At 39.1% G+C, this 25,561-nt stretch overlaps 1 protein-coding gene across 1 annotated transcript in view; it reads left to right on the forward strand.

The window, feature by feature from the left end:
- The first annotated feature begins 5,344 nt into the window (after nucleotides 1-5,344).
- Nucleotides 5,345-25,561, forward strand: part of PPP1R1C (protein phosphatase 1 regulatory inhibitor subunit 1C) — a 52,854-nt gene continuing 32,637 nt past the window's right edge. Inside the window, 4 exon segments of the mRNA XM_009555636.2 lie at nucleotides 5,345-5,924; nucleotides 5,926-5,992; nucleotides 5,994-6,122; nucleotides 8,428-8,488. Coding sequence (XP_009553931.2) covers nucleotides 5,878-5,924; nucleotides 5,926-5,992; nucleotides 5,994-6,122; nucleotides 8,428-8,488 — 304 coding nt within the window. The 5' untranslated portion in view covers nucleotides 5,345-5,877.

The raw sequence follows: 25,561 nt of genomic DNA on the forward strand, positions 1-25,561 counted from the left end.
TTTTCTGTGAACATATCTAATCGCTTTTCTAGCTCGTGTAAAGTTTGGTGTCCACAGCATCCTGTGGCAATGAATTCTGCTATTTAAGCACAGCCTGCGTGGTGAAGGTTTTCTGTTTGAACCAATCCCTGAATATTTTCACGTGATGCCTTCTTGCTCTGCTACTGCCTGCATCCCATGGGGCTACACCAAGGACACAGCCCAAACTGGGGTAGCCCTCAGCTCCTGGATTTGACCCTACTTAAGGAGAAGCCCCATTTCTGATGCTCCTGACACTTGTACATCAACCAGCAAACTAATGTGCCCCAACCACCTTCTCCAGGTCACCAACCCCCCAACACTGCCCTCAGGTGTGCCAGCTGCACAGTCCAGCCCGCTGGGTTGTTCCTATGTGAGTGCTGCAAACACTACCTCGGGGGCCTGGCTTGTCCTCTGAGGTGCAGGAAGAGACAAGAAAGAAGGGAAATCTAAAGAGTCTCAAACTAAAATAATCAGAATTTGATAAACATATTCTAAATTTGGCACATTGAGCTTTTATAGCTCAGTTGATGACTTTCCATTTTTAGCCCAGTGGCATGTATTTATACACTGAGTTTTGTAACTCAGAGTCTGAAGCCGCAGAAGTTCATTTGTTGTTCATCTTCTCTGTGTTCTGTATTTTAACTTTTGTTTTGGAAAAAAATACAGTAGAAACTCAATTTTATATTTCAGTTGTTTGACGTAATGATAGAGTCAGTCAATTTTTGCATTAAATATTTAATGTGGTAATAAGATAATATAATTTAATTCTAAAGCCTATGTAAACTGCCAACAGTTGTTCTCTTTATTGAAAAATATATTAGGTTTACCCTGTTCTTGATGAGGAAGCAAATTCTAGCTTGACTTCCTGATGAAATGCCTCCCTAAGCCAACACTAGAATTTTGATTTCTGCACTATTGTACTATAGTCCATATTAGACATGGACCATTTGACTGTCTAATCAGGTTATGTCCCATTAATCCAGCCCATTTCCTAAGTTTTGGATGTGTGTATTCTATGGATAGTAGTGGGTGGCACCTGCCAGTAAATATCTGTACATACTTGACAGTCTGGAGAGCTGCAAGTGGCTAAGGAAGACTTGACTAGATATTATCAGTTCTCAAGTCCTCAGATAAAGGTAACTTTAAACTGATAACAATTAAAATTATACCACTAAGGAATGATTATGTCAACAAAGAGATCATAGAAATAGAAATACCTGTACTTTTTACTGATCTAAGCTTTATGAATCCGTATATGTAGTTACTACTTAAGCATGTCCCAGTCTGGTGTTTGGTGCATGAGTACTGGTGATAGAAGTTTAGGTGACACTGTCACTGCTGATTGTCCCACCAACTCTGTTGCTGCTCAGCAAGCCTTTCTGTTCTCCTTGACCTGCCTGCAGCACCACTTACTGCTTATGAGACAGATGTGATCTGATCTACATTCTCCTACCCTTATAGACTTTAAATTCTTTGTGTTTACTGCATATAAATAGCAAACTGTGTTTCCAGTGGTTGAGTGGGAGCCGTCCTGATTGCAACACTCGTATTTAGCTACTTTGGGCAGAAACTTGCAGGGTCCTTTTGAGTACGTTAGTGTTTATTCTTGGAAGGCTTGCGTGCCATTTTAGCACCTATGAGCAATGCCAGTTGTAGACCCCTAAGAGGAAAACCTATTCATGAACACATATAGCGTGCACATCAAAGACCGTGTCCACCTTCCATGCTTTCTGCCTCCCTTCTGTTCTTGACTGACACCGGGAGCTGTGGAACTGATGCCTTTGTATGGACAAAGGCGGTAAAAAAACTTTTTGTCTATTTGTTAGAGAAGGGCAGAAGGAAGGGCCACACTAGAGACCCCTTTGGCTGTAGCAGAAAGATCATGAGCAGCAGCTGGGAAGCACTGTGCTCTGCAGCACTTCTTCCCCCAGTGACGCTGTGGCTGCTCAGCAGTGTGCTGAGGAGATGCTGCCATGAGGAGAGGTCTCCGCTGAAGACTCCAAGGACAGCACAGATCAACACATCTTTGCAAAAGTTTTCACATATCGTCAGCTACAACGGCTACCAAAGTTATGTCCTAAGAGACACGCTGGAAGGATTGTCACTTCCAAGCCAAGTCTTTTGCTCTGTGGAGGCAGTCTAATGGATTAGAGAACTGTAACTGGATGCTTCCCTGCATCTGCATTGGTGAAATTAGAAGCAAAGCCTTAAGTAGATTGTCTTCACAAGCAGCTCCAGATCTCCTCACCTCTCCAGGCTGATGCTGCAGTAGTCCCTGATGACAGCAAAGAATTTGAGGCAGATCATAACCACAACAGAAATTGTGTAAGAAGTGTGCAGGACAGACACTCTTTAATTTCCTTCCCATCAGTCTCTGTCTTTAGGTGGGGAAAAAAATATGTATAAGCCTCTCCTAATGCAACAGGAAAAATATCACTAGCAGAAACTGTGCCATGTGTACTCCGATAGCTCGTCACTGCAGTAGGATGTATTAAAAGGCAGTGCTTCATACCAGAACCTAGTGAATGACATAGGAAGGAAAGATCTTGAACGGTTATTGTTATTTTTTATTTCCATGATAGTTTTAGCTGAATCACAAAGGAATTTGAAACATTGTGGGGAGTGCACTAAAAACAGAAGATGAGCTAAAAGGGTTTGGCAGTACTTAAATGCATTTCAGCTCTTCCGCAGACTATGATGCAGTCTATAGAAAATGCAAGCACACTTTGCCTGGAGACATCTAGTGCTGCAAATTAGGTGTAAGAGTGAGCTGATGTAGTAATCCTGTAATGCTATACTGAAGTGCTCTCTGAAATATGCCTCTTATACTATTTTAAAAATACTTCTATCGTTATAGTGCATATGAAGATTGCTCCAAATAAGCACAGAGAGGAGAGCTGCAGGGGCAAGTATCTCCACATCGCATCATTGGTGGGCCTCTGTCTGAGGGATAGCAGCCCCATTAAGGATCTGTCCTTGAGTCTTGTCCTGTCCCTCTTGGCTGGCTCCCTTCTGAACCTGCCAAGAAGTGCTTTTCTTGGTTTATTTCTTCATATGACTGTTGAGCATTTTTCTCAGATGCTGTTACAAACAACAAATTTGAGACATGATTCCTTTAGACAGCAGTGTCCAATAACCTAGAGCTGAAACACACCTCTATAATCCTTTGAGCATTTCATGTTTTGACATTTTTTCACTATCTGCGTGGGTTTTTTTCAATGGACTATATCATTAACATAAGAAATTTTAAGCCTTTGTAATGAGCATAATATCTCCTGTAATACAGTAACATACCTTGTAATTGTAACATAATTTAATACATAAAGTTTCATAAACAACTATAATATTTTATGACAAATGTTTTTTCAGAGAAGCATAACATTTAAAATATACTATTTATTAATACATATATAATAGCAAAACAGATGGAAAACATTTTTCTCACATTGTCTGGGATTGAGAAAACAAAAATTATTTTCTTTCAAGAATGAAAATTTGTCAGAGAAAAGCCACAACTTCGGATCCCCATGTATGTTCTCCCCCTCAGTATATCCATGTGTTGTATATCCTCTATGTCTGAAGCTGTCATTGAAGTTAATGTCATGTCTGTTCTTGAAGAACTTGTGAAATTGGATAATTAGACTATCCTGAAAACAACTCTATTTGTCCTTAATGAAAGCAGTCAATCCCTCTCTTACTTTCGTGCCTTAGACTCTTAGTTGTACCGGCAGAACTGCTGCAATTATGCCCTGGCTCTAATTATCTGTGAAAGTCTATAAAGCAAATTATGATTCATCTTTGTAGGAATAGTAAAGGCTTAAAAAGGATCATACAAAACACTGAACATCACTGTTCTGTGCATCTCTCTCATTTGTTGTGGTAAATGAAATTGAGTATGTTACCTTAACGCTGAAAATATTACGGACTCAGCCTGGAAGGGCGCAGGGAAACCTGATCTCAGGCCCTTCTCCAAGCAGCCAGTGGGATCAGGTATATCCAGAAGTCCCCTCTAAGCAGAAGTCTTCTGTGGTTTTACAATTCTAAGTTAATGCCACTTAAACTATCACAATAAATCTAACAGGAAAATCACCAGCTACTAGCAATCAGCTGGAAAACACTGTGGCACACAGTGGGTCTTTAACTTTTAGTGTATCCTCACCTCCTGAGCCTTATCAGGTTCTTCATAAAACGGTGTGTTGGCCTCTGTTAAGAAATACCTTGGTATTCCTATAATGAGTTAACAGTTTTCACGTGTATAAATCAAAGCTAAACAAAAGTTTCTTCCTTGACCTGCTGGTTTATTCTGCTGTATACAGCCTTTGCATTATTCTTAACCAAGATCCCCACTCCTTCCCCTTCTCCTCCAGTGGCACAGGTGGGAAAATACTCAGTGCCTCTGAATAAACCTGTGATGAACTGTGAAAATCTTTAGTGCTTTCAGCAGCTTCAACAAGAAACGCATTTTCAGGTTCCTCTGAGTTTTATGTGCAGCCTCAGCCCTGAATTGAGCTGCTTCTCTGTTTCCTTACAGCAGTGTGTCAGAGGCAGTCTCAAGTCGTTATTTTTCCCCATGAATTTTGTCTGTTTGCTTTTTATTCTGGCTGGTTGTGTTTCCCTTCCCTGCTGAAAGAGGTCACAGGCCCTCAAAAAAACAGACCAAAATGCACTTTCTCTCTGCAGGTAGCCTCATCCCAGGTAAAGCTGACTCTGAGCCAGTCTGGGTTTTCCTGCTGTACCTCATTTTCTCTTTCTGCCCAATTGGTGATAAAGTGTAAGAGGAGATTGACCCAATGCTCTTGGGCTTAGACCTGAGCTTTCAGTACAGCCATTTGAAGTGGCTCCGGGGCATTTTCTGTCCCAGGGTCCTGTTTTGGTACGAAGCACATCTTTGTTGCAGGACTTCTGCTGTGCTGCTTGGCAGTGGTCAGGTGCTCTAAGCAGAGAGGTAGGGTAAGTATATCACTTCATACACTTCTTTTGAATTAAGGTGAAATGAAAAATTAAAATCAATTATATTCAACAAAGGGTACTATTGATATGATTGACCAAATTCTTTTCCTGCTCTAGGAAGAAGGCACATATTTTGTATCTGAAAGTAGGATTTGGTGCTCTGAGTTTTAGCCATCTAAAAATGAGGTAACTAGTCTGACTGGTGTTTACTTTTACTAGGGTTAATGTAGACACATTATAGATGCTATGTTCCACTTAACCAAGACATGGTGAAATTCCTTTTGATGTGTCTAGCATGAGGGAGCCCCGACAGCTGGCTTAAATATGGGTGTTCTCAGTGTCTGAAATATGCGAGAAGGAGCCCACTGGAAGAGATTGCAGTCTAAATCTGCACATCCAGCCTAAGGTACACCAGATAACCTTCATGAAAGTGTAGGCATCTGTTTGGCACCATCATAAAACATCTTCCTGTATGAGGTTTAGAAAAGGATTTGAAAGAGCAAAGGCAATTGTTTGATAGGTGGGAAGAGGAGAGCGGTTCTGGCACACTGTAACAGAGATGGAATTATTGCATCCACCCCGAAAATCTGAAAACTTCCTGATTTGTGTTCATCAATAATTAAGAGACCATCAGCAATACTCAGAGGGAGCTTGCATTGCACTTCTGAGCAGCCAGTTAGTAATGTACGGTGGAGAGATCCTCTTTTTCAAATCCCAGGGCTCCGGGCCATGCAATGCTAGTATCACATTTTCAATTAGCTTCTGAGCGAATGCTTGGCATATGTAGAAGTGAACTGGTACACAATTGGCTTATTGTTCCTTTCAGCTTTGTGCTGAGAGGATCTGAAAGACTGCAGAAGAGAGGGAAGAAAAAAGAAAATAGCCAAGCCAGCAGCATCTCCGTGGATGTGGAATACGGGAGTTGCTCAGCTCACACAGATTCCTGTGCTGTTGGGAGTTACAGCAGTTACTGAGGAGAAGTCAGGCTGGCTGTGGGGAGGGTGCCCGGGCAGAGGCACAGACCGAGTCTCAAGCTGCTCTTCTCTCCTCTGACTCACCTCAGCACCACGATGGAGCCCAACAGCCCTAAAAAAATACAGTTTGCCGTGCCACTGTTTCAGAGTCAAATAGATCCCGAGGCAGCTGAGCAGGTAAGGAAGATGAGTTTCTTTGGATGTTCTGAGGGAATAGGATAGCGATGGGGTCAAGACGTGGGGAGGGAACAGGTAATACTTGTGGCCTAAACGCTTTTCTAACTTATATTACTGTAACCATAGATTAAATGCTCTGGAGGTTATAGCGATGTCTGGATTTACCCAAAGACAGAGGAGGATGTGTCCTCTAGCCAGAATAAAGCTCTTTACCTTGGATAGGTTTTTTCAGTATATATTTGTTGTACCTTTTCTATAGCTGGACTTGTGGCCCAATACATACACTTTGCATGAATACACGTTCTGAAGAAATCAGCCGAAGTATACTATTTGTACATAAAGCAAAACATGAAGTTGATGACAGATATCTGATGGAAATATTGCACAGAAGGCAGCTTATTTACCTTTAATTTTAACATGAGAAAATATATGCTATGTTTTGCACAATAGTTACCACTGCAGTGACCTCCTGTACTACTTACGATTTTATACAGTCTTCTTTATGGCATTGTTACAGTGCTTTACATATTTGAAAAATGTCTACGTGTATAAATATGCCTGACTTATATCCATCTTGGAATTATGTGTGTGCCATTTTAGGTTTTGATTCACTCTCAAAACATACAAATGCATATAATATATATAACAATACAGATGTCTAAGGAGGAAAATATATCGATTATTGTGTACAGTTATATGTAGGTGCACATAAAGAAGAACACAGGGAATCATATGAGAAAATCTGGATAAATCGTAATTGGGTGACCCAGTATATATCTCTCGGTGCAAGTCATTCTCAATATTTGCTTCTATTTTGGTAAGTCTAGTTTTAGTTGATACCAGGGGAATTTTATAACCTTGACAGTTATGTGCCAACACCTATGAAATTATTTGCACCTTTAGGACAGGTATCTGGTTTCTTGAGTATTCTGATGTCATATCTCTTAAAAGGCAGCCACCTTTGCCAGAAAATGATGAGTCGTAAGTAACCACTGGATTAAGCAATCCTAGAAGGGTGCAGCGGAGGATTGCTGCGAGTCTTCATTTTGTCCCTAAGTACTTCTGAGCTGTGAGATGTCCGTACCTTATGGAAAACTCCGGCAATGGTTTCAAGCAGGATATGTTCTGGTCTTTTTCTGAAACCTGTAATAACCACAGGACTAGGATTTCCTGAAATTCCCAAAGTTTCTGAAATGCTGTGGCACAAATTCTGCTCAGTATTTATGGGCAGTCCTTTTTTCAGTCCTTTTTTTTATGTTGTGACTTTAATTCCAAGCGCTATACAGTTTCATTGTGGGTGTGTGCTGAAATGAAAGTAGTACATTCTTCTGTCAGCTACAGTTATGTTAATCTGGAATAAACCCATTAACTCTGATGATGTAGTTTTCCATTTACACCTCTGAAAGCAAAATTTGAACCCAGCTAAATACAGACGTTGGCTCAGCAACTAAGAAAGAACAAATGCACTGACATTGAATTTTTACGTCAGAATGGTTTCTAGCTTAAACACTCTTGATGCCTCTCTTAAATTCAATAGACTATCAATAGCCTGGAAGCTTTAGTGAAGCAACACAAAGCTTTCAATGCACATATGTGCATTATAGGAGTGTAGTCCAATTTCATGTCATGTATTTCAACCAGTGCTATGAAACAAAAGTCCTTTACCAAATAAACTCTGAATAAGGATTGCATACAATTCAGAATTATATACTGATACGTGAAGATCTGTTGTATAGTGCTCTTTGAAAATATTCTTTTGAAAGTCTTAAGTATTGTCTTTCTTCAGTTAAATAATAGTTGTAAATCCTCTGGACGCTGTTTAGAAATATCATAAATCCACTGTAATGGAATATGGAATATGGAATATAAATTCTGAAGTGCACTTACAAAATATTAGTATTAACAACTACTTGTGAGAACTATGACAGTACTAGGTATTTGAACACATAAGCTCGGAAACTCATGCAATAGTTTTCCTGGAGCAAAGCTAAATGTCAATATTTTAGGATATGATGACATATGTCAGCAATACACATCCAAAAACTTATTCAAGATGATTGCAAATTGTAAAGGTATTTTGAAAAGCTCTTGCCTTAGATTTTCATGCACAAGCAGCAGCACAACCCTGATCATTGTTAGACCAGACGAGTAGTCAATAAGACAGTGACTTACTGCTGTTTTTTAAATATTTTCTTTTTTAACTTTGCCTGGTCTGTACTCAGGAGTGCATCAGAGATTTTTTTGCTTTACTTTGCGGGGAAGTTGGTGGGCCCTAGTGACTCTCCTTGGTTTATGCGTGTTACAGATCAGGAAACGAAGGCCTACTCCAGCATCACTCGTCATCATGAATGAGCACGTGGCCCCAGGTAAGTGCCAACATAGCCTCTAAGCCATTGTACTTGTATGCACCGGATTGTCTGCAAACTGATTTTATTAACTACTTCGTTTTAGAAATCCAGAGTTAATTTCATAGCACTACATATCAATAATGGATCTTAGAACATTTTGGAGTAAACCTCATGAATACATGTGACTCAAGATCATCGAATCATAGAACGGCTTAGGTTGGAAGGGACCTTAAAGAACCCAAAGTTCCAATGCACCTTCCACTGGATCAGATTGCTCAAAGCCTCATCCAACCTGGCCTTGAACACCTCCAGGGATGGGGCAGCCACAACTTCTCTGGGCAATCTATGACTGTGCTTCACTACCCTCACTATTAAAAACTTCTTCCTCGTATCTAATCTAAATCTATCCTCTTTCAGCTTAAAACTGTTACCCTTCATCCTACTACCACACTCCCTGATAAAGAGCCCTTCCCCATCCTTCCCGTAGGCCACCTTTAAATACTGGAAGGCTGCTATAAGATCTTCCAGGAGGTAATGTTAGTTAGATAATGTTAATAATACTGCGATTTTTTCTTCCATGTAAATCTTCTGTTGTATACACAAGAAGAATATGACCCTGATCCAGCCCTTCTATCCACAACCTTTTTCTTTCCCTGGGTGCATATTCGGGAGATCGATGAAGTCTTAGTCTTTGTTGTTCAGTCTCTAGAGATACCAGGGTGGGTCCAAGGCTAATTCAACAAAGCAAATTGCTTCCACAAAACAAAGTTGTTTTCTATCTTTCTGATGAAACCCATGGTGTAGGTCTTCATTATTCCTTTTAAACTGTGGATATACTATCTTCATTCAAGACTTCTCTCAGAAGTTTTTCTGTGGGATGGGACTATTTGAGGATGCAACATACTTTGTCACATAAATGTGACTTCAGGAAGACTCTTTAATAGACTGTTCAAGGAGTATTATAAGCAAAAAGCTCAGTAAAAATGGATTGCAGGAAAAAGCCCTCAAGACATAATCTCTTTGAAACATGCTACCTACTTTATATAAAACTTTTATATTGTGCTATGAGAAACATTTTTTTTCCTGTCTTATCTCATCATCACCTGAATCTCTTTTTAAAAGGACTCAGCTTTTCTCACTGATGTGTTGCTTAAGTCATTACTACATACACTGACACCTCAGGAAAACAAAACCATCTTAACTCTGTAAGGATCTTTATTTACTGCACTGTGCTGTGTTGAGGGTCTCGACTTCTGATTAGCACTGCCAGTAGCTGAAGTTCCTCAGAAAGAGCAGAAAGAAATGTTTAGAGAATCCTGCTCCTGGGGCTGAGATCATTGCAGAACAGTACACAGATTAGGGAGGTTCGAGCATCACATATATGTAAGGTTATATTCTTTCGGTATCGAGAGTGACCCATGAGTCTGCTGTGGCTAACAGCAATCCTAGTTTGAAGAGTAGCTCAGTAATCATGTACGAAAGATCTGCCTTAGACTTTCATTACTTTAAGGTGATCAGCTGTGTCTGTGTTGCTAGGACTTAATTTAAGGCAAATGCACCTTCACTGGTAATCTCTTTTGCAACTCACTTTGTACACTTTGTACGGTCATATTTCCTTTTATAAACAGATACTTGGTACAGTACCAACTCAAAAGCAAACAGAGAATAAGAATTTTTAATTTACAGGAACTTTTAGTGTAAACAAAGTGGTGCATGTCTGTTATCTCCTTTCCTGAAATGTTGGTAATAAATCTTTAAGTAAATCATTTTTATTATGAGTCAGGATTGCTGGAAGTATCAGTCAGCTTCCCTATAACCCCAAAAGCTTGTATATTCATCTTCTTCACTTACTTATATTTATTAATTTAAATATTATCCTGTCATTAGATACTGGGAATGAATATAAATGAAGATATTCTTGGCTAAATTTTAATCTTGTTTTTTAACTTTCCATAAAGTCAGATGAAAATAAAAACTTTAAAAGCACCTTCATTCTCCCGCACTTCACTACAGGGTTTATGCATAAGCATGTGCGTGCATAATTCTGTATGGTATGCTTGATACGGGCAAGTGTTTTGAATGGGGTGCACACACATAGCTATGTAAATCCACTGAATACAAGGACTACAAAACCAAATTGGAAAGGCAGACAATAGCTTTACAATGGAAGTATAAATAGTAAAAAGATTTCTTTATGGGCTTGATCTTGCAAGGTCTGGTGCAGTCTCTGAAATTATTGTATACTTCCAACTTTCAGAGGAGTCAGCTAGTCCTTGGTGCTCTTGACACCTTGTTGATTAAAATCCAAATTCCGGTCTCTTATTGTATTTAGAATAGAATTCAATAGGTTGCTGAATAACAATTTGTCTCAAAGAATGTTAAATTCACCACTATACATGTTTACAGTGAATAAAATAATAATAGTAAGGGTGTGAACTTGAAAACTCCAGCAAAATTTCTTTAGGAACATGATTCCCTGGGTCAGCAGGGAAACTAAGCTGCAGACAATGTAAGCGATACTGTCAAAGCCACCTATTAAATTAAAACTGGGCTATACCAGAATCCTGTCTCTTGAATTTTAACTGCTAGAGTTCTCCAATTCCCTCGTTAGGAACAAAAATTGCTAGTGAAGTATATGCTTCCAAGGGTTTGAAATGTGTGTTTCTAAATGTTTGGACAACCTTGCAAAGTTTACTCAAACTATCCAAATTTCTTGTATTTTGAAAAAAAAAAAAAAAGGAAAGACAGACATTTTCTGAGAATCAGACTTTTCTATAGCCTTCTGTGGCAGCTGCTTCTGATTGCAGCAGGAAAACAGTGGCATTTTTGTGGTGTCCTGATGTTCTGGATGCAGACCCATCTGGAAACCAGAAGGCATTAAAATATGTTTGGACATTTCAGAACTTTGTAATAAATTCAGTTTGAGTTGTGCTGTACAAAGACCTTAAATAGTTGTTTTCTTCTGTCTTCTCATCTGTGCCTGATGTCTACTACAGTTTTGACAGGAATCTCTCTTCACCGATTTAGGTCTATTGTGCTAAAAGGTGAAGACGGAATATCTACTAAGGCTAAGTAATTTTAAACCTATGTCATCTACTCAAAAACTGTAAGAGTCTGCCTGGCTTCTTTGATTCCAATGAGACATTAAAGGCTAGACTACACTAGGTGATTTAAAGACAGGTGGTAGACATGACTCCATGACCTAATATCCCTCCTGTAGTATCATTGACCGGTGCGTTTTCTCCTGCTCACTCTGGTTGGCATCATATATTATTGCAGTCAAGGTCAAGAATTAAAATTTGAATTGCGGCAGTAATAGTGATAGTGATTGCAGTGGACCACATGGGCTTGTGAAGCAACATAGTAATGAATAAACCCATAACTCATTAAGCGGTCTGTAAAGTGCTCTGTGATGGGTTATGTCACATCTGAGCAGAGAATCTAGCACTAGAAAATGGAGATTCTACTTAGGGAGTTAATGCTATAGCGATTCAGTTGCCATCAATGGAGTTCTGTTTTGTAAGCCTCTGATATTTGATTTCATGATACCCAATCAGTCTTACTTTTATTTGAAATTACAAGTTCCTTTTACTTTCTGTGAAAGCAAACCCAAATATTAGTGGACAGAACTACAAAACTGTGCATCACTCATCCTGTGCAGGATGCCTGTATGGGTTACTGGGGTAACCCGTTAATATCCTGATATAGCCACAGTTGCTTCATGGCTGTACTTTAAAAAAGGAATATAAGCATATGCTTAGTCTTATTGACACATTTAACCAATAAGCTGCAGAAGCTCTTAATCAAAAAACTCCTAAATTTCTTCCTCTTTGTCTTACTGGAGCTACCAGAAGCTGAAAACTGTCATAGCCTGAAGACAACACTTTCTGCACTGCCACAATATAATCAGAACCTCCTGTCTCTGTACCAAGCATTACAGAATATATATGAAAATCAATTATTATCATCTGAAATAAAAGCTTGACCATGCTTTAAGCTAGCAGAATGTTGTACCGTGATGGCTCAAGAAAAAACTGGTGATAATGTAGAGAAGTTGAGGGAGGAAAACATATCAGACCGCAAGTCAGGTTTAGTGACATTAAGGCTCACTTCGATCAGCAAACAATTCAAACGTTCCAGTATGGCCCGGCTTTGTCACAGAGCCAACACAACATCAAACAATCTGGCTGGCAAAGGCTGTTCAATTTGTGTCAAAGTATTCGGTCTTCTTGAACTATCAGAATATGTGTAAACATATTCTTGCTATGTATTTTCTGTTTCCAACTATCCTTTCTGCTCAGTTGCCTGTTTTGCTTTCCTTGCTTGCATTGTAAATGTTACTCTGTGTTTGGAAACAAGAAAAACATAGAAATGTGTTTTGATAAATCTTCTCCAGAGCTGTCTTTTTGTATTTTGCAAATCTCATTTCAAGGCAGAAAGAGTATACTATCACCACAAAAGAAATGTAAAACATATATACCAAGTACAACTCTGTACATCTGAGTTTTCTGAAGGCTGAAAATCATAACTTGAAGGCAAGCAAGCAATACCTGTTTCCAGTCAAGGAACTTGTTTGCAGGTTGTCTTTGGGCATCAGCAGTTTTTCTGTTTTGTTCCCAGCTAATTTTCCATTGTCCAGAGAGGAATTCATGTCTTTCAGCTTACTGCCACTTCCTCAGAGGTCTGGTGAGATGCCTCTGGAGCAGCCTCAATATTTAGTGTAGTAGCGAACAACACAGCCAGATGTGTGGTGGGAGGAATAACTGTCCTTCCACCTGCAGCAATCTCATCCATGACAACCCAAAGTAGGTTAGGTTTTTCATGCTAAATTAGTTCTGGATACTCCCAGACACAATAGGTCTCCTTATCACTTACAGATGTGCTTTTCGAACGATGCAAACTATACCAGCACCATGTCCTTGAGGGGATAAATGTGATATGCTTGACACAGTATTAATGTTTGTTAGATTATGCTTCTAGATGAATTAATGGTTTTTTTAACACCTAATGGTCACATATTTTATCTCCCTCAAGACAAAATAAACTGGAATAGCCCTACTAGGTAGGAAGCAGTTGCTTCTGCGCATCATCACACAGTTCTGCTATACTTTCTTTGGCAAAAGTCTCACTGAAACTTAAAGCAGTGGAGAACTCTGGGCCTCATAGTTCATGAAAACTGATATGTTTTTCAAAAGCTTGTGATTCTGGTAGGACACGCTGCTTACTTTTGTTCAGGAAATAGAAAGTGAATAAGCCAAATAGCATCTGTTTTCAATTGCAAATTTAGGCTTCAAATGTGGTAATAAAACATTCAGGAAACCAGTGCATTAATAAAAACTGTCATTAACTGTTGGATTTAGCATTTTTTTTCCCAAACTAGTTGGCTTTTCTATATGCTAAATGTGGATGCCACACTTAAATGTGCACTGTGTTCTTATTTCAGTATAGGAGTTTGTGAATGTATGGCAATAAGCAACGAAGTACACAACCAGTGTAGCTCAGCGCAGATTACCAGGGTGCTCAGAGATCAGGCATTGTTGATCAGAGCAGTGAGGACCTTTGTGTTCTTTGGGCCTGTGCTGCAAAGTTCTATCTGACACATTGAAACAATGACTTATTTAGAACAACATTGCATGAGACCTGATGGGCGATAGGGATTCAAGAACAGAGATGTAAGTGTCTATGCTTGAAAGTATACTGCTGTTCGCAGGCTGATATGTGACAGCAAACATTCAGTGGCAAACAACATCCCTTGTTCTTACCTATATACACCATGCAAGGATGTACTTTTGTTCGACTTACTTTGAATTTATTCAGCAGTTCAGGCTCACAGAAGGCCCTGGGAAAAGCCACAGCATAAGTTCCTCACATATATTCACTGTGAGTAAACCATCTGTAATTTGACCCATGAAAAGAGTTCAGGGACTTAGAAAAAAAAAAAAAAGTCATGAAGATGTGCTTGAGCTGTTCTTAATGCAGTCCAGAAGTGACGGCTCACAAGTTCCAAACTTGTGAATAGAAAAAAACCAAACCTTTCTTTAGCAACTTTCATGAAAACTCTTCATTTTCATGAGATGATGGGGATTTTATGTCATTGCTATCACATGCCAAAAGTGCTGTCATGCTCCTTGCAGCATGGTAAAGACAGCAAGCTAGGCTTGAGTTGTTTGGCTTGCACCATACACTGCTGTGCCTAAACTGAAGGTTATCACCAACGCAGGCAGATCCATTTTCACTATTCTTTGGGGTCATGAATGTACTAGTTCCCAAACAGAAACATTTCCTGGGAGCATTTTAGTTGTTGTGTAAAACAAGTAGTCTGAAACAGTAGGAAATGTAATATATTGCATAGTGCCCAAGTAGAGACTGGACTCTCTTTAGTCAGTGAGTAATGCTATAACAAGGAGAAATATCTGCAAACAGGTGATCCCCAACAGGTGAATTGATGTACTTTTTTATTTATCAGTGCAGTCCGTAATGTGTACCATGACATAACTTTTTCCTCCTGCTCCCTGCATCCTGTTGGTTTTATGTTGGAAGGGTCAACGTCCGAGGAACTATCTGAAAGTGAAGGAGGTATTTTTAGAGTTGAACCTTGTACTCTTCATCTATTTTACTTGTTCCATATACAAAAGCACCATAGAAACAGCCTTCTTCCACCCCAGGAGATTATTTGCAAATAATTTTTAATATATATGACTTCATGTTACAGATCTCCAGCTGCTTGATTATTCAGCATCAGAACTGATAAGCTTTCTGGCTGTTTACCTCTGTTATCACCTTTGTGTGTATTAGCATGACAAAGAGGTGTGCCTTGGGTAGAGAATAGCACTGTGCACAACTACCTACTCTGGTAAGGAAGATGGTTGGACAGCTTCTAAGTTTATTGCATTTATAAGACTTAATATTTTGCTAGAGGAACTCTAACAGATTTACACTGTGCCAAATACTCATACACTTCCTACAGTTGGATTTGGTGAGACTTTCCAATAGATGGTGAACTCTTCTATTTAAAAAAAACCCTAGATGTAAGTAACTACTTCTTGTAGCCAAAGTACTTAAGCTGTATTTCATACAGCTACATGAGCATACAATTTTGGATGTTGATGTCCTTTCAGAAAAATAAAATTTGGATCAAAAAGAGGTCCAGGTTAGCCTTAAGCAAATATTCTGTTTGTGTTTTCAGTGGGATTTTTAAATAGTAAAAAATTTTAGAGGCAATTTGAACTGAAGTCCATTTAAACATCATAACACAAAATGGTTTGAATAAGAATATCAAATTATTTTGTTTTGAGATTGTGTTTAAATTATATTTCACTAGTGTGACAATTCTTCTTTTGTTTATTTTCATCTGGTAATAAACTAAAATCCATTAAGAAATGTTTCAGCCTTGCAAGGGTGAGGTGGGAGTGGGGCGGGACGGATACACAAATGCAGGGTTTGTCTGACCTCTACTATTTAGTACTTAATGCAACACATTTACCATGGTGACGTGTGCAGAATAAATAGATAATGCAGACAGATGAGAGAGAATCCAGCTTTTAGCAGTAACCTCATTACGTTCAGAATATTGGGAAGGGGTTGCACTTAAAGAATCAATCAAGATAGACCCATTTATTGAGCTTTCAGGGACAAAATAATTTAACTCTTTATGTGGAGTAACTGAAGTTAAAGCCTCACTTCAAAATACCCGAAAGTGGGCTTTTAATGAATCTGGAAAAAAAGCTAGCAGAGACTAAACAAAATGAAGCTATCAGTCATGAAAGTTTTTGCCAACTACACAAGGCTGGACTGCAGAAATTCAGAGAGAGTGCAGGAAGGTGTAGAGCTAGTGATGCTTTCCCATGAATCTGAGCTGTCTGCATCACAAGCTGGTGGAAATGAGATCAGCTGGACCAGCCAAGATTCGTTTTAGAGTAATCAAAGCAGTTCTATGTTAGAACAAATTATATGATACTGGAAGGAGCTCTGTTTTCCCTTTCTCCCCCTCAAAACCCTATTCACATATCTGTGTTTAAAATCATCACTTCTAATGTTTTTCTCAAATGGCTTCACTGGGGAACTGAGAGACTATCATATTAGCAGAATGAAGCATGGTTAACATTGTCTCTCTTTATTTATGTTTTCCCTGGGATACCTGGGATGCAGATGGACCACAGAGAATTAATGTCTTGGTGTTATTAATCTCATGGAATCAAACCACACTTAAGGAGTTAGCAGTGCCAAACAGATGAATGTGCATTTTAAAGGCAGTGTTTTTCACCAGAGGCCACATCCTTCATTCTGATGACACAAGCAGAGAAGAGTCACACCGGGCAGAACATGAGCTTGAGCAAGGCAGGTGGAAAGCTCAATAAAGCAATGAGCTCTGTTGCAGCCTACTTATCCTATTATTGCAGTACTGCTTGCCCTGGTATCTAGGTATCCCACAGCCTAAACATTTCAGCACTGAGCCCTCACCACTAAGAAACAAGAAAGGCTTATGGTGGTAGTATTCCCTTCAAGTCTTTCTGAAGTTCCCTACCACAGGTGTTCTCATGCAGTGGCAGAAAGAAAAGAATTTCTAAATAAACCTTTCCTGCTTTTTCTTTGACCATCAGCAAACAGTAGCATCTCAGATCAGCTGCTGTGTAGCTGCAGCATTTGCTCCATCTTCTGTTTGTTATGTTAGGATTTGGAAGACAGCTCCTGCTTCTACGCAGGGAGCAATTTAACCTACAAGGCCAGCTGTTCTGAATGCAACATGTTTGTATTACTGATTGTACTTATACAACCTTTTCTCTTTGAAGTGGAACTGCAACCTTGAACTAAAAAGTTATTAGAGAAGGGGGTAGAGAAAAGAATTTTGCTTTTAAAGAGTTGTGATCCAGAAGAATTTTTTGATCCAGATCAACATGAGGTTTTTACCATCTGTTTTTGAAACACAGTGAGTAGACAACAGGGCTGAAATTGTTTTGAAATGTTCTTTGAAGCTTTCTAAAATGCTAGTGCTAGTGTGTGACTTAGGCTTTAATGTGAACAGCATATCCCGTAGAAGGGTGTGGAACAGCTCATGCCATGGGAATCACAGCGAGGTGTTCCTGATTGTGGAAGTACAGATGGAGGAAGTACAGATAAAACAAAACCCAGGATCCTCTTTGCCTCTAGTAGGTAGTGAGCTTAGCAGAAATTCCGAAGAATGCCCTTGGAAATTACTGCTGACTTGGTCTGAATTAACAATGACTGCTTTGTCTTTTCCATCCCACCTAGATGTGCTGATGGTGAGAACAAGGTTGTGGAACCTTGTTTTGCTGTTGCTTTGAAATCTTAGAAAACCGAACAAAGAAGTTACACACTGATATTTGCATCTTCCTTTTGTAAAAAGGGTTGTAAACCCCAAGAAGTACTATTATTAGGAGCTCACTTGATTCATGCTTTGGAAGAGACATGAATATGAGGAGCTTTACACATGTGCATTTGAACCACGAGCAAGCTGTGAACAGTTTGCCAGGATGAGCTTTATGACATTCTTACTGAAATCCTTGAGATATTATTCCAAAAGGAAGGAAACTGCAAAGGCAGCAATAATAATCTCTTGCTAAGGAAGAGTTTTATTGTTTTGTATTTGTTTTCTTCTTTCCTGGCAAATGTCACCTTCCACAAGGTACAATACACAACTGTTAAGCTACAATATCTTTTTAAATGGCTTTATAAGCTACAGAATGCCAAGAAATATTTGATTTTTTTAGTTCTGGCTGCTACCCCTGGCCTTTATTTTAGAGCTTAGAATAATCCCACAGCTCACAACCAAGAGAGAAACTGCTTGCAGTGATAGCTATTGCAGCTGTAGCTTTGATTGCAATCAGTGAGTCAATTCTAAGCCGTTTTCCACCATGATTGATTCCTGCATATGAAGCTAGTAGGAAATGGTTTAAATGTATATTAGGGGATCAGCTAGTATTATATTTCTGGTAACTATGGATTTGTATTCATGGTCTTTACCTCAGTTGTATTCAGATCTTCAACTTCTTCAATATGTCATTTGTACATAGGCTGAAAATAAAGCAAGTAAGCAGCTGGAAAGTAGCACATTATTAATACTATCCACTATTACTGATGAATATACAACTCTGGATAACTGTCGTCTCAATATACTTAGCTTTCTTCTGTATTTGAAAACAATAAACATGGTAAGTGTTTTCACAAACTAATACATTGTTATAACTGCTTGAGTCAATGGACAAAGTAATTGTGAGCTATTCGGGAAGGTTATGTGTAAAAGCTTTGGTAACACTTGGTAAAACAGTAGCCATTATTTGCAAATATTTAATCATCTACGGGTAAGTTTTTTCTTTGGCACATTCATTTCAGAGGCATGTTTCTTCACTTTGAACCTGTTTCTCTGAGTATTTCCTGGCAGTCACTCAACAGCTCTGGCCCTCTTCTAACCTCTCAAAAATCACCTTTATCTCCACTGCCCTCCTATTTCCTTCATGTGAATCTCTTCTTTCTCTGTCAGATTTTGGGCCAGGTGAGGTTATACTGTGAGTATGGAAACTGCTCCTGCTCTTTGCAGCAAAGATGTAATCTTTGTTGACGTCTGCTTTTGTGTCAGAATAGACCCTGTGTCAGTGTAACCTTACAATGAAGTGAGTTCTCCTACACAGTTGGACAAGCTTTGAGACACCACATTGTGCTTTAAGTCTCTTTTCCAGTCTTGGTGCTTTGCCTTGTTCCATATCTTTGTGAAAGTCTGTTTTTCCAAGGTCTTGTAGTTTCGTTTGGCCCACCAGCACTGCCTGAGGCACCCAGAAACACTGGCTGTCGGGTTCCCCTTACAGCTCATGCCAGAAAATCAGTGTCATCCTAGTTTACATTTACTTGCTTCAAGAATAAGGGAATTATTCGGATGTATATTTCAATCTAAAACAGATATTTGAATAATCCGATATAGATGTGCACAAAAGAGATTCATATGTTCATCATCATACGTCCTTTAAGCCTTTTTTCGCACATTTTGAGACTTGAGTTTATTATCAATCTTTCCAACAAGCCAAGGATTTTAGATTTCACATCAGCAATCACTGCAGTTTTCTTTAGTTCGCCTCACTTATTTTTACTTTGTTCAATGAATTAAATGCAATCTTTCATTTCTTGCAGACTGTCATTCCTTGGTTTAGACGATGAGTAAGACTTCTGTTTAAGAAACCAGTTTATATATGACTGAAGTCCTTTGCCAGTCCTTTCCCAGTTGTACTAACTCAGAACCAGTTCTTTAAATGAGAAAGTAGTTTGTGCTGAGCTCTTGGCTGGACTCGTATTGTTTGGTGCTCTGCTCAGTGTCCTGTAACTCTTCTCTGAGCCGGGCATGGATGGAACTTCTCTTTGTAGAGAGTTGGAGTCTAACAGGCAGTACAGATTTGGGATTAAGCTTAACTTTGTTGTGCTGGAAACAGAAAGCAGTACTTCACTGTTAACTAAACGGTATTATTTTGGAATGAGTTAATTTTAGGGAGCTCTGAAGCAATGTAGAAGCAGACCCTGACTTGGCTGTTCTGCACACAGTGACACCCTGTGGTCTTGCTGGAGGTTTCTCCCTGCTCTGATGCCATGAGTTCACGCTGGGCAGCTGCAAATTATGTGAAACCTTTATCTTGGAGTCATTCCTGATAATCTCGTAAGAGATTTATGTTGGGTCCAGAAAATGTCTCATCTGAGAGATCAAAAGACAAAAAAAACCCCTTGTACTTAACCTCTTCCTGGTTCCTCTTATTTAGTCAGCAACGGTTCTTTGAAAGCTGTCCCCGTTTCCTTCAGCAAAGAGGAGTTTGAGCTGCTTAGAAAGCAGCAGAAGAAAGCAACTTCAAGACTAGCATTGTTTAAATTGTGGTTTAAAGTCAATCTTTACATTAGTTATCCAAACAGAATGTTTATTTCAAGGGTGTTTCTCCCTGGGTTGATTACTTTCTCTGGGAAGATCTGCCAGTCTGTAATTTTCCCCATGTGATGGATGAGGGATCTCATGTCAGGAACATCTGCTGTAAGCTTCTAGCTAACCTGGCCCTCTCTGGAAGCAGGGCTATGGAACAGGAGCTCTTGTGCTATGAGGAAAAGAAGCTTCTGCATGGAAGGATTGCTTTCCTGACGGTTTTTCTGATAAGTGTGTTTTCTATTCTGTCTTTTAAAGTCAGGACAATATTGGAAAGAGCCTTACAGAGCTGGAAGACCACAGAGTCAGGCAGAACTGTAACTCCAAGAAGGCAGACAGGATAATTCAGTCCTTACTAATAAAGGGAAAAACCAAGGAATTAAATTTCCTTCCAATGTCTATTTTTAGAAGCTATATTTGATTTATGGGACCTATTTAGAATTTGGTTTACACTTCTATTTAACAGGGAAAATGAAAAGTTGTTAACAAAATGCTTAAGAGAGGGATGGAGTTTTTTGTGCTTGCTGTAATAATTCATGACTGCTCTGTGGTAAGGCTGCAGACCTGATTGATCACTGCTATGTTCTAGTTTAATGCCAGTGAAACTAGACAGATTGCCACGAATCTGGCATGAAACCGGGATAAAAAGAAAAGTGATGAATCAGGCACTATAATTCCCTCCTGAGATTTCTGTGATGTAAACAAATACATTTAGATTCACATTTGAGGTTTGTAAAGTCTCCAGTTCCTTCCAAACCAGATTATGAACTCAGAATACATGTTTTAAAGAAATGTTGATCTGTTTAATTTATGAAAGGTGGTTTTATTTCATATTCTCATAGCTGTGCAGTTGAAAGTGGGTCCTTGGATACTGTCTGTCTGACGTTCAGAAATATAGATGCTGTTTGGATTAGATGCTGTTGTGTGTGTAGGGAGCAAAAGAATGATCATTCTCTTCATTTAGAGGTTGACTTTGAGCATCAGTAGGAAGGATTTGGTCTAACAAAGGGTGCCCCTATTCCCAGTACTGGTAATGGCTACTTGAGTATTACAGGTGGGAAATACAGAGCTATGTAAATATAAATGAGCTAACTTACCTGGAAAGAAAATTTTAAATGTCCAAACGGCTGATTAGCCTGGTCTGTGACATATTACTGAACTACAAGAGACCAGTTGCAGTCAGGAGCTAGTTGGGAAAAGCTACCGTATGATCACCCTGGAGCAAGAGTGACAAGAGATCTGCTGTTATGGTAGCTCTGGACCTTTCCCATGCCACATACCTTAACTGAAAACATCAGATAGAATAAGCATGCAAATGCTTGTGTATATAGCAAATTCCTCCCTCTCCTATGTTTTTATTAATATTTCCTATACAAATTTAATGATTAGAGTTCCCTAAAGGGTGAGGCAGTAATGTAGATGCTGATTAATGTGTGAGATTTAGCAGAACTGCAATGCATGCACTCTTTGTCAGCACTTGACTGATGGGGGGAGCAGACCCTCCAGCTATGTTTACCGCAGCAGCTGGGATACTGGAGTTTAATGAGGTGCTTTTGCAATGTGAAGAATTTCAGAAACATATACATATGCCAGGAGGGCTTACCAGAATATTTTTTTGTAATTAAATGTAATTACATCTATACCCGTGGTCAAGTATTCTTTGAAAGATACAGGCAAATAAAAACCAGCAAGCAGAAGTCGAACAATTAACTACATAAGCATTTTCTATGTTTGCCTTTTTGGATTTCTTTCCAATTTGTACTCCAGTGGTCTAGCAAAAGCCATGAGATGCTGGCCGATATGGCAATTCATAGTTAGAACTCTGGCAAAAGCAGAGTATGAAATATTTTTTGATCCTACTTTGTCTTCTGGAGGAAAACAAATGTAGTTTTGATAGTAGAAAAAAAGCAAAATAGCATTATTCCAGTCAATTTCTGAGTCAGGTTTCAATGAGCTGCTTTTACAAATATCAATGAAAAATACAAACAGTGATGGTCAAACACCAGTGAGGCAAGCTGGTAGGTTTTAAAATATCTTTCTTTTATTGATGAGGAAATTGAAATGTGAAATGACTGAAACCAAATTTTCAGAAAATTTCAGGTTTTTGTGCTACTAAGTGGCAGGAGAATAAAGAATTATTTGGAAAATTATCTGTTTCTTTTCTTGATTCCTAAAATTTTGTGGGTTGTACACTTAAATGTAGAGTTTTGAAACATATGATCTATCTTGTTGCATAATTAGCACGCAAAAGATGGGGGCAGAGCTCTGCTGCCCATTGTCCAAGCATACAAACATTCTCCAACCCCACAGCAGGACACCTTCCTCTTCATCACAGGAGATGGCTAAGTGGAGCCAGAGCCAGAAAAATTATTTTCCTTCTCCAACTCTATGTCATCATTAATCATATTGATCAAAAATCAGCAGTCAGTTAATTTCTTTCACATTTTTTGAGAAAGAAAGCATTGCTCATGGACGTAGTACTGTTTGGCCATGGAGACATTTCATCAAAACTAGTGACATGAAATGACACGGATTGAACTATTTCATAGCAGTAGCATCATCTGATTTCTGTCTCTATCTTGGGGTCCCCTGCACTGAAGTTTGCATGTGGAAGGCTGGATCCATGCTTCTGTTCATCTACTTTGTTCTCTCCAGTGGCACTGTTTATACAGGGGTGGGGGGCAGGACTATAAGAAGGCTCCAGATTGACTGTGACACTGTGTCCTCAAAGTTTCTCTTCAGGTTCATTTCTTTCAGACATAAACCATTCTTGTTTAAATCGTTCTTTAACTAAAACCCGTTACAACCATGTGGCTCATGGGCTGTTTCTACTATCTGAGCAGTTAAGGGGTATATTTTTTTATTATTTTAAAGGGAAAATTTAAACACTGTGACAAAATCTGCCCAAATCAGGAACCCCGTGATTTTTATCTGAAACTTTTCAGTTCTTTTTTCCACAAAGACAATTCCAGACTCCCTACATGAAGCTTTCTCCAACAATTATAACGGCCTCTCACTGAGCTTCTTTTGTGTAAAAGTTGGCCTCTTTGACCTGTTCTGTTCCTCCAGTGCCTGGCTGAAACCCTACAGAAAAGACTTTTTTTTTTACTCTTGCCAAGAGGAAAGAAAGCAGGGTACTTAGCCGGATGAGATAAGCTTTTGCCAGATGACTCCACTGCTGAGCCCATGGGTGATATCAGAGGCCAAGTCTTTCAAAATCGGTCACCTCTTGCCCTGCATAGCTGCTCCAAGTGCATTAACATTACCCAGTGGGACAGGAGAGGCAGTTAATTTTGATCTTACTCTAATATGACCATAAGTTTTCCCTCAGCATGGTCATGGCATTTGCACAACGGCGGAGATTCAGAGGAAAAGCGGTCAGCGACATCAAGCAGTTGCCATTCTGGTTATAACCGCCTCCTTCCACTCCACTCATTTCTGACTTCATATAACGACACCTTTGGGGTAGGTTGACTTATTGCATCAGCTTGTCTGGGAGGCTGTGCTAATAAACATTCAAAAGAGTTATGCTAACAAGAACGTGTGGGAGACAAATCCCTCGGTGTTTCTTCCTCCATATTTTAACAATACAGCCTGGCCAAACCTGGACTGGTTTCTCTGTGAGTCTGTGGGATTTTGCCCTGCATAAAGACTAAAGCTTGGAGCTCTAATGCTGAAATCAGTTCTGTGCAGGTAGATGGACTTTCAGAAGTGTCTCTCCTTCAAGAAATAAGGCTTCATTTCAGAAAGTCTTTGTATGACTCTGGACTAATCCTTTAGGCGAAACCTTTCATTGATGAACACCGAACATTTCTCTTCCTGAGGACAGTGACTAAAGCCTGAAATCCTGTTTATTTTGCTAGGTACTTCTCCAGTCTACACGAGGTAAGAGCCACACTAGCCTCAGACAGTATTCACCCAGCACAAGGAAAGTCCCCAACTGCTTTTTCCTCAACACAGGTGTGAAAAAAAAACCCTAAAAAAGACTCCAATCTTATTTTCATTTACCATTGACTTCTGACAACCTGGGTATGTACGAACCTGTTCTTAGCTCTTCATAAAATTTCTATTATACCACTTTAAAAGAAAAACACAAAAACTGTCAAGGAATTACTTCAATAATTTGATTCCTACCAGCTAATTAGAGCAGGAAAGAATAAGTTAAACTGGAAAAAAGCCATCTGTTGAGGTTTGGAGTGTAATATAGTGTTGCGTTCTGTGAACACTCTCTCACTGTCTGTGAGAGAGGAAAACAGAGCATCATTAATAAGTCTACTTCACTCCCGGCCTCTAAAAGAAAGCAAACCTGTAGGGAGAAGTTATCTACCAAGATCTTGGGTTTTGTTTCATATAAGAGGTAAACAACTGATCACTTGAATTCATATTCTCCATGATATAATTGCCATGATATAATTTGCCATAATAAGCAAATTTCTCATTCTGTATAAATATGACTTTTTTTGTGAGTGGAATCCTGACTACACAGTGGTCAATAGGAACTAAAGGATGCTGAGAAATCAAGGATTTTATTTGTCTCCTGTGAATCAAGTGTTATCACAGTCTGATATTTGTGATTTTTTTTTTCTGATTTTTTCCCTTACCTCTCTCAAGGAATTAATGCTCAGAGAGTTCAGTAAAGAAATACAACTTATATTTGTCAAAGGATTTGAGACAGTTTAAAGAGTGGGAAATGTGTGGATTGTTTGACTTCAGTAGGTGGATATGTCTGATTTGCAGTATCTAGCTGATTATGTTCTTTTTTACCTTGTACCTTCCATTCTCACCATAAATTCTGTTGCTACAGAGATTCTCTATATGGAATTTCCCAATGCTAGAACTGACCTGTTGTAGTGAGAGCATTGGATCCTACGTACATTGTCTGTCACAAGGACACTCTCTTAGTAAGACTGTTATAAGACTATTTCATTTATCTATTAAACTGTTTTCAAAACATTATAAGTTACACGGGAAAAACATTATTTGTCCAAGGAAAAATGCTCATATAATTATTAATATAATCTTCCAGTTAGACCAAGATAGCTCTGTGTATTTCCCCAGGCAGGAAGCTTTTGACTGAGCTCCAGAACACTGCACTCCATCTCTGCTCTCTGTCACCACTTAATTCCCCCTTTTGCTTCTACTACAGCCCCACCGTCCCTGTCTCTCCTTACTACCTCCACTAC

The sequence above is a fragment of the Cuculus canorus genome, chromosome 6 (assembly GCF_017976375.1).
Source record: "Cuculus canorus isolate bCucCan1 chromosome 6, bCucCan1.pri, whole genome shotgun sequence".
Classification (NCBI taxonomy): Eukaryota; Metazoa; Chordata; class Aves; order Cuculiformes; family Cuculidae; genus Cuculus; species Cuculus canorus.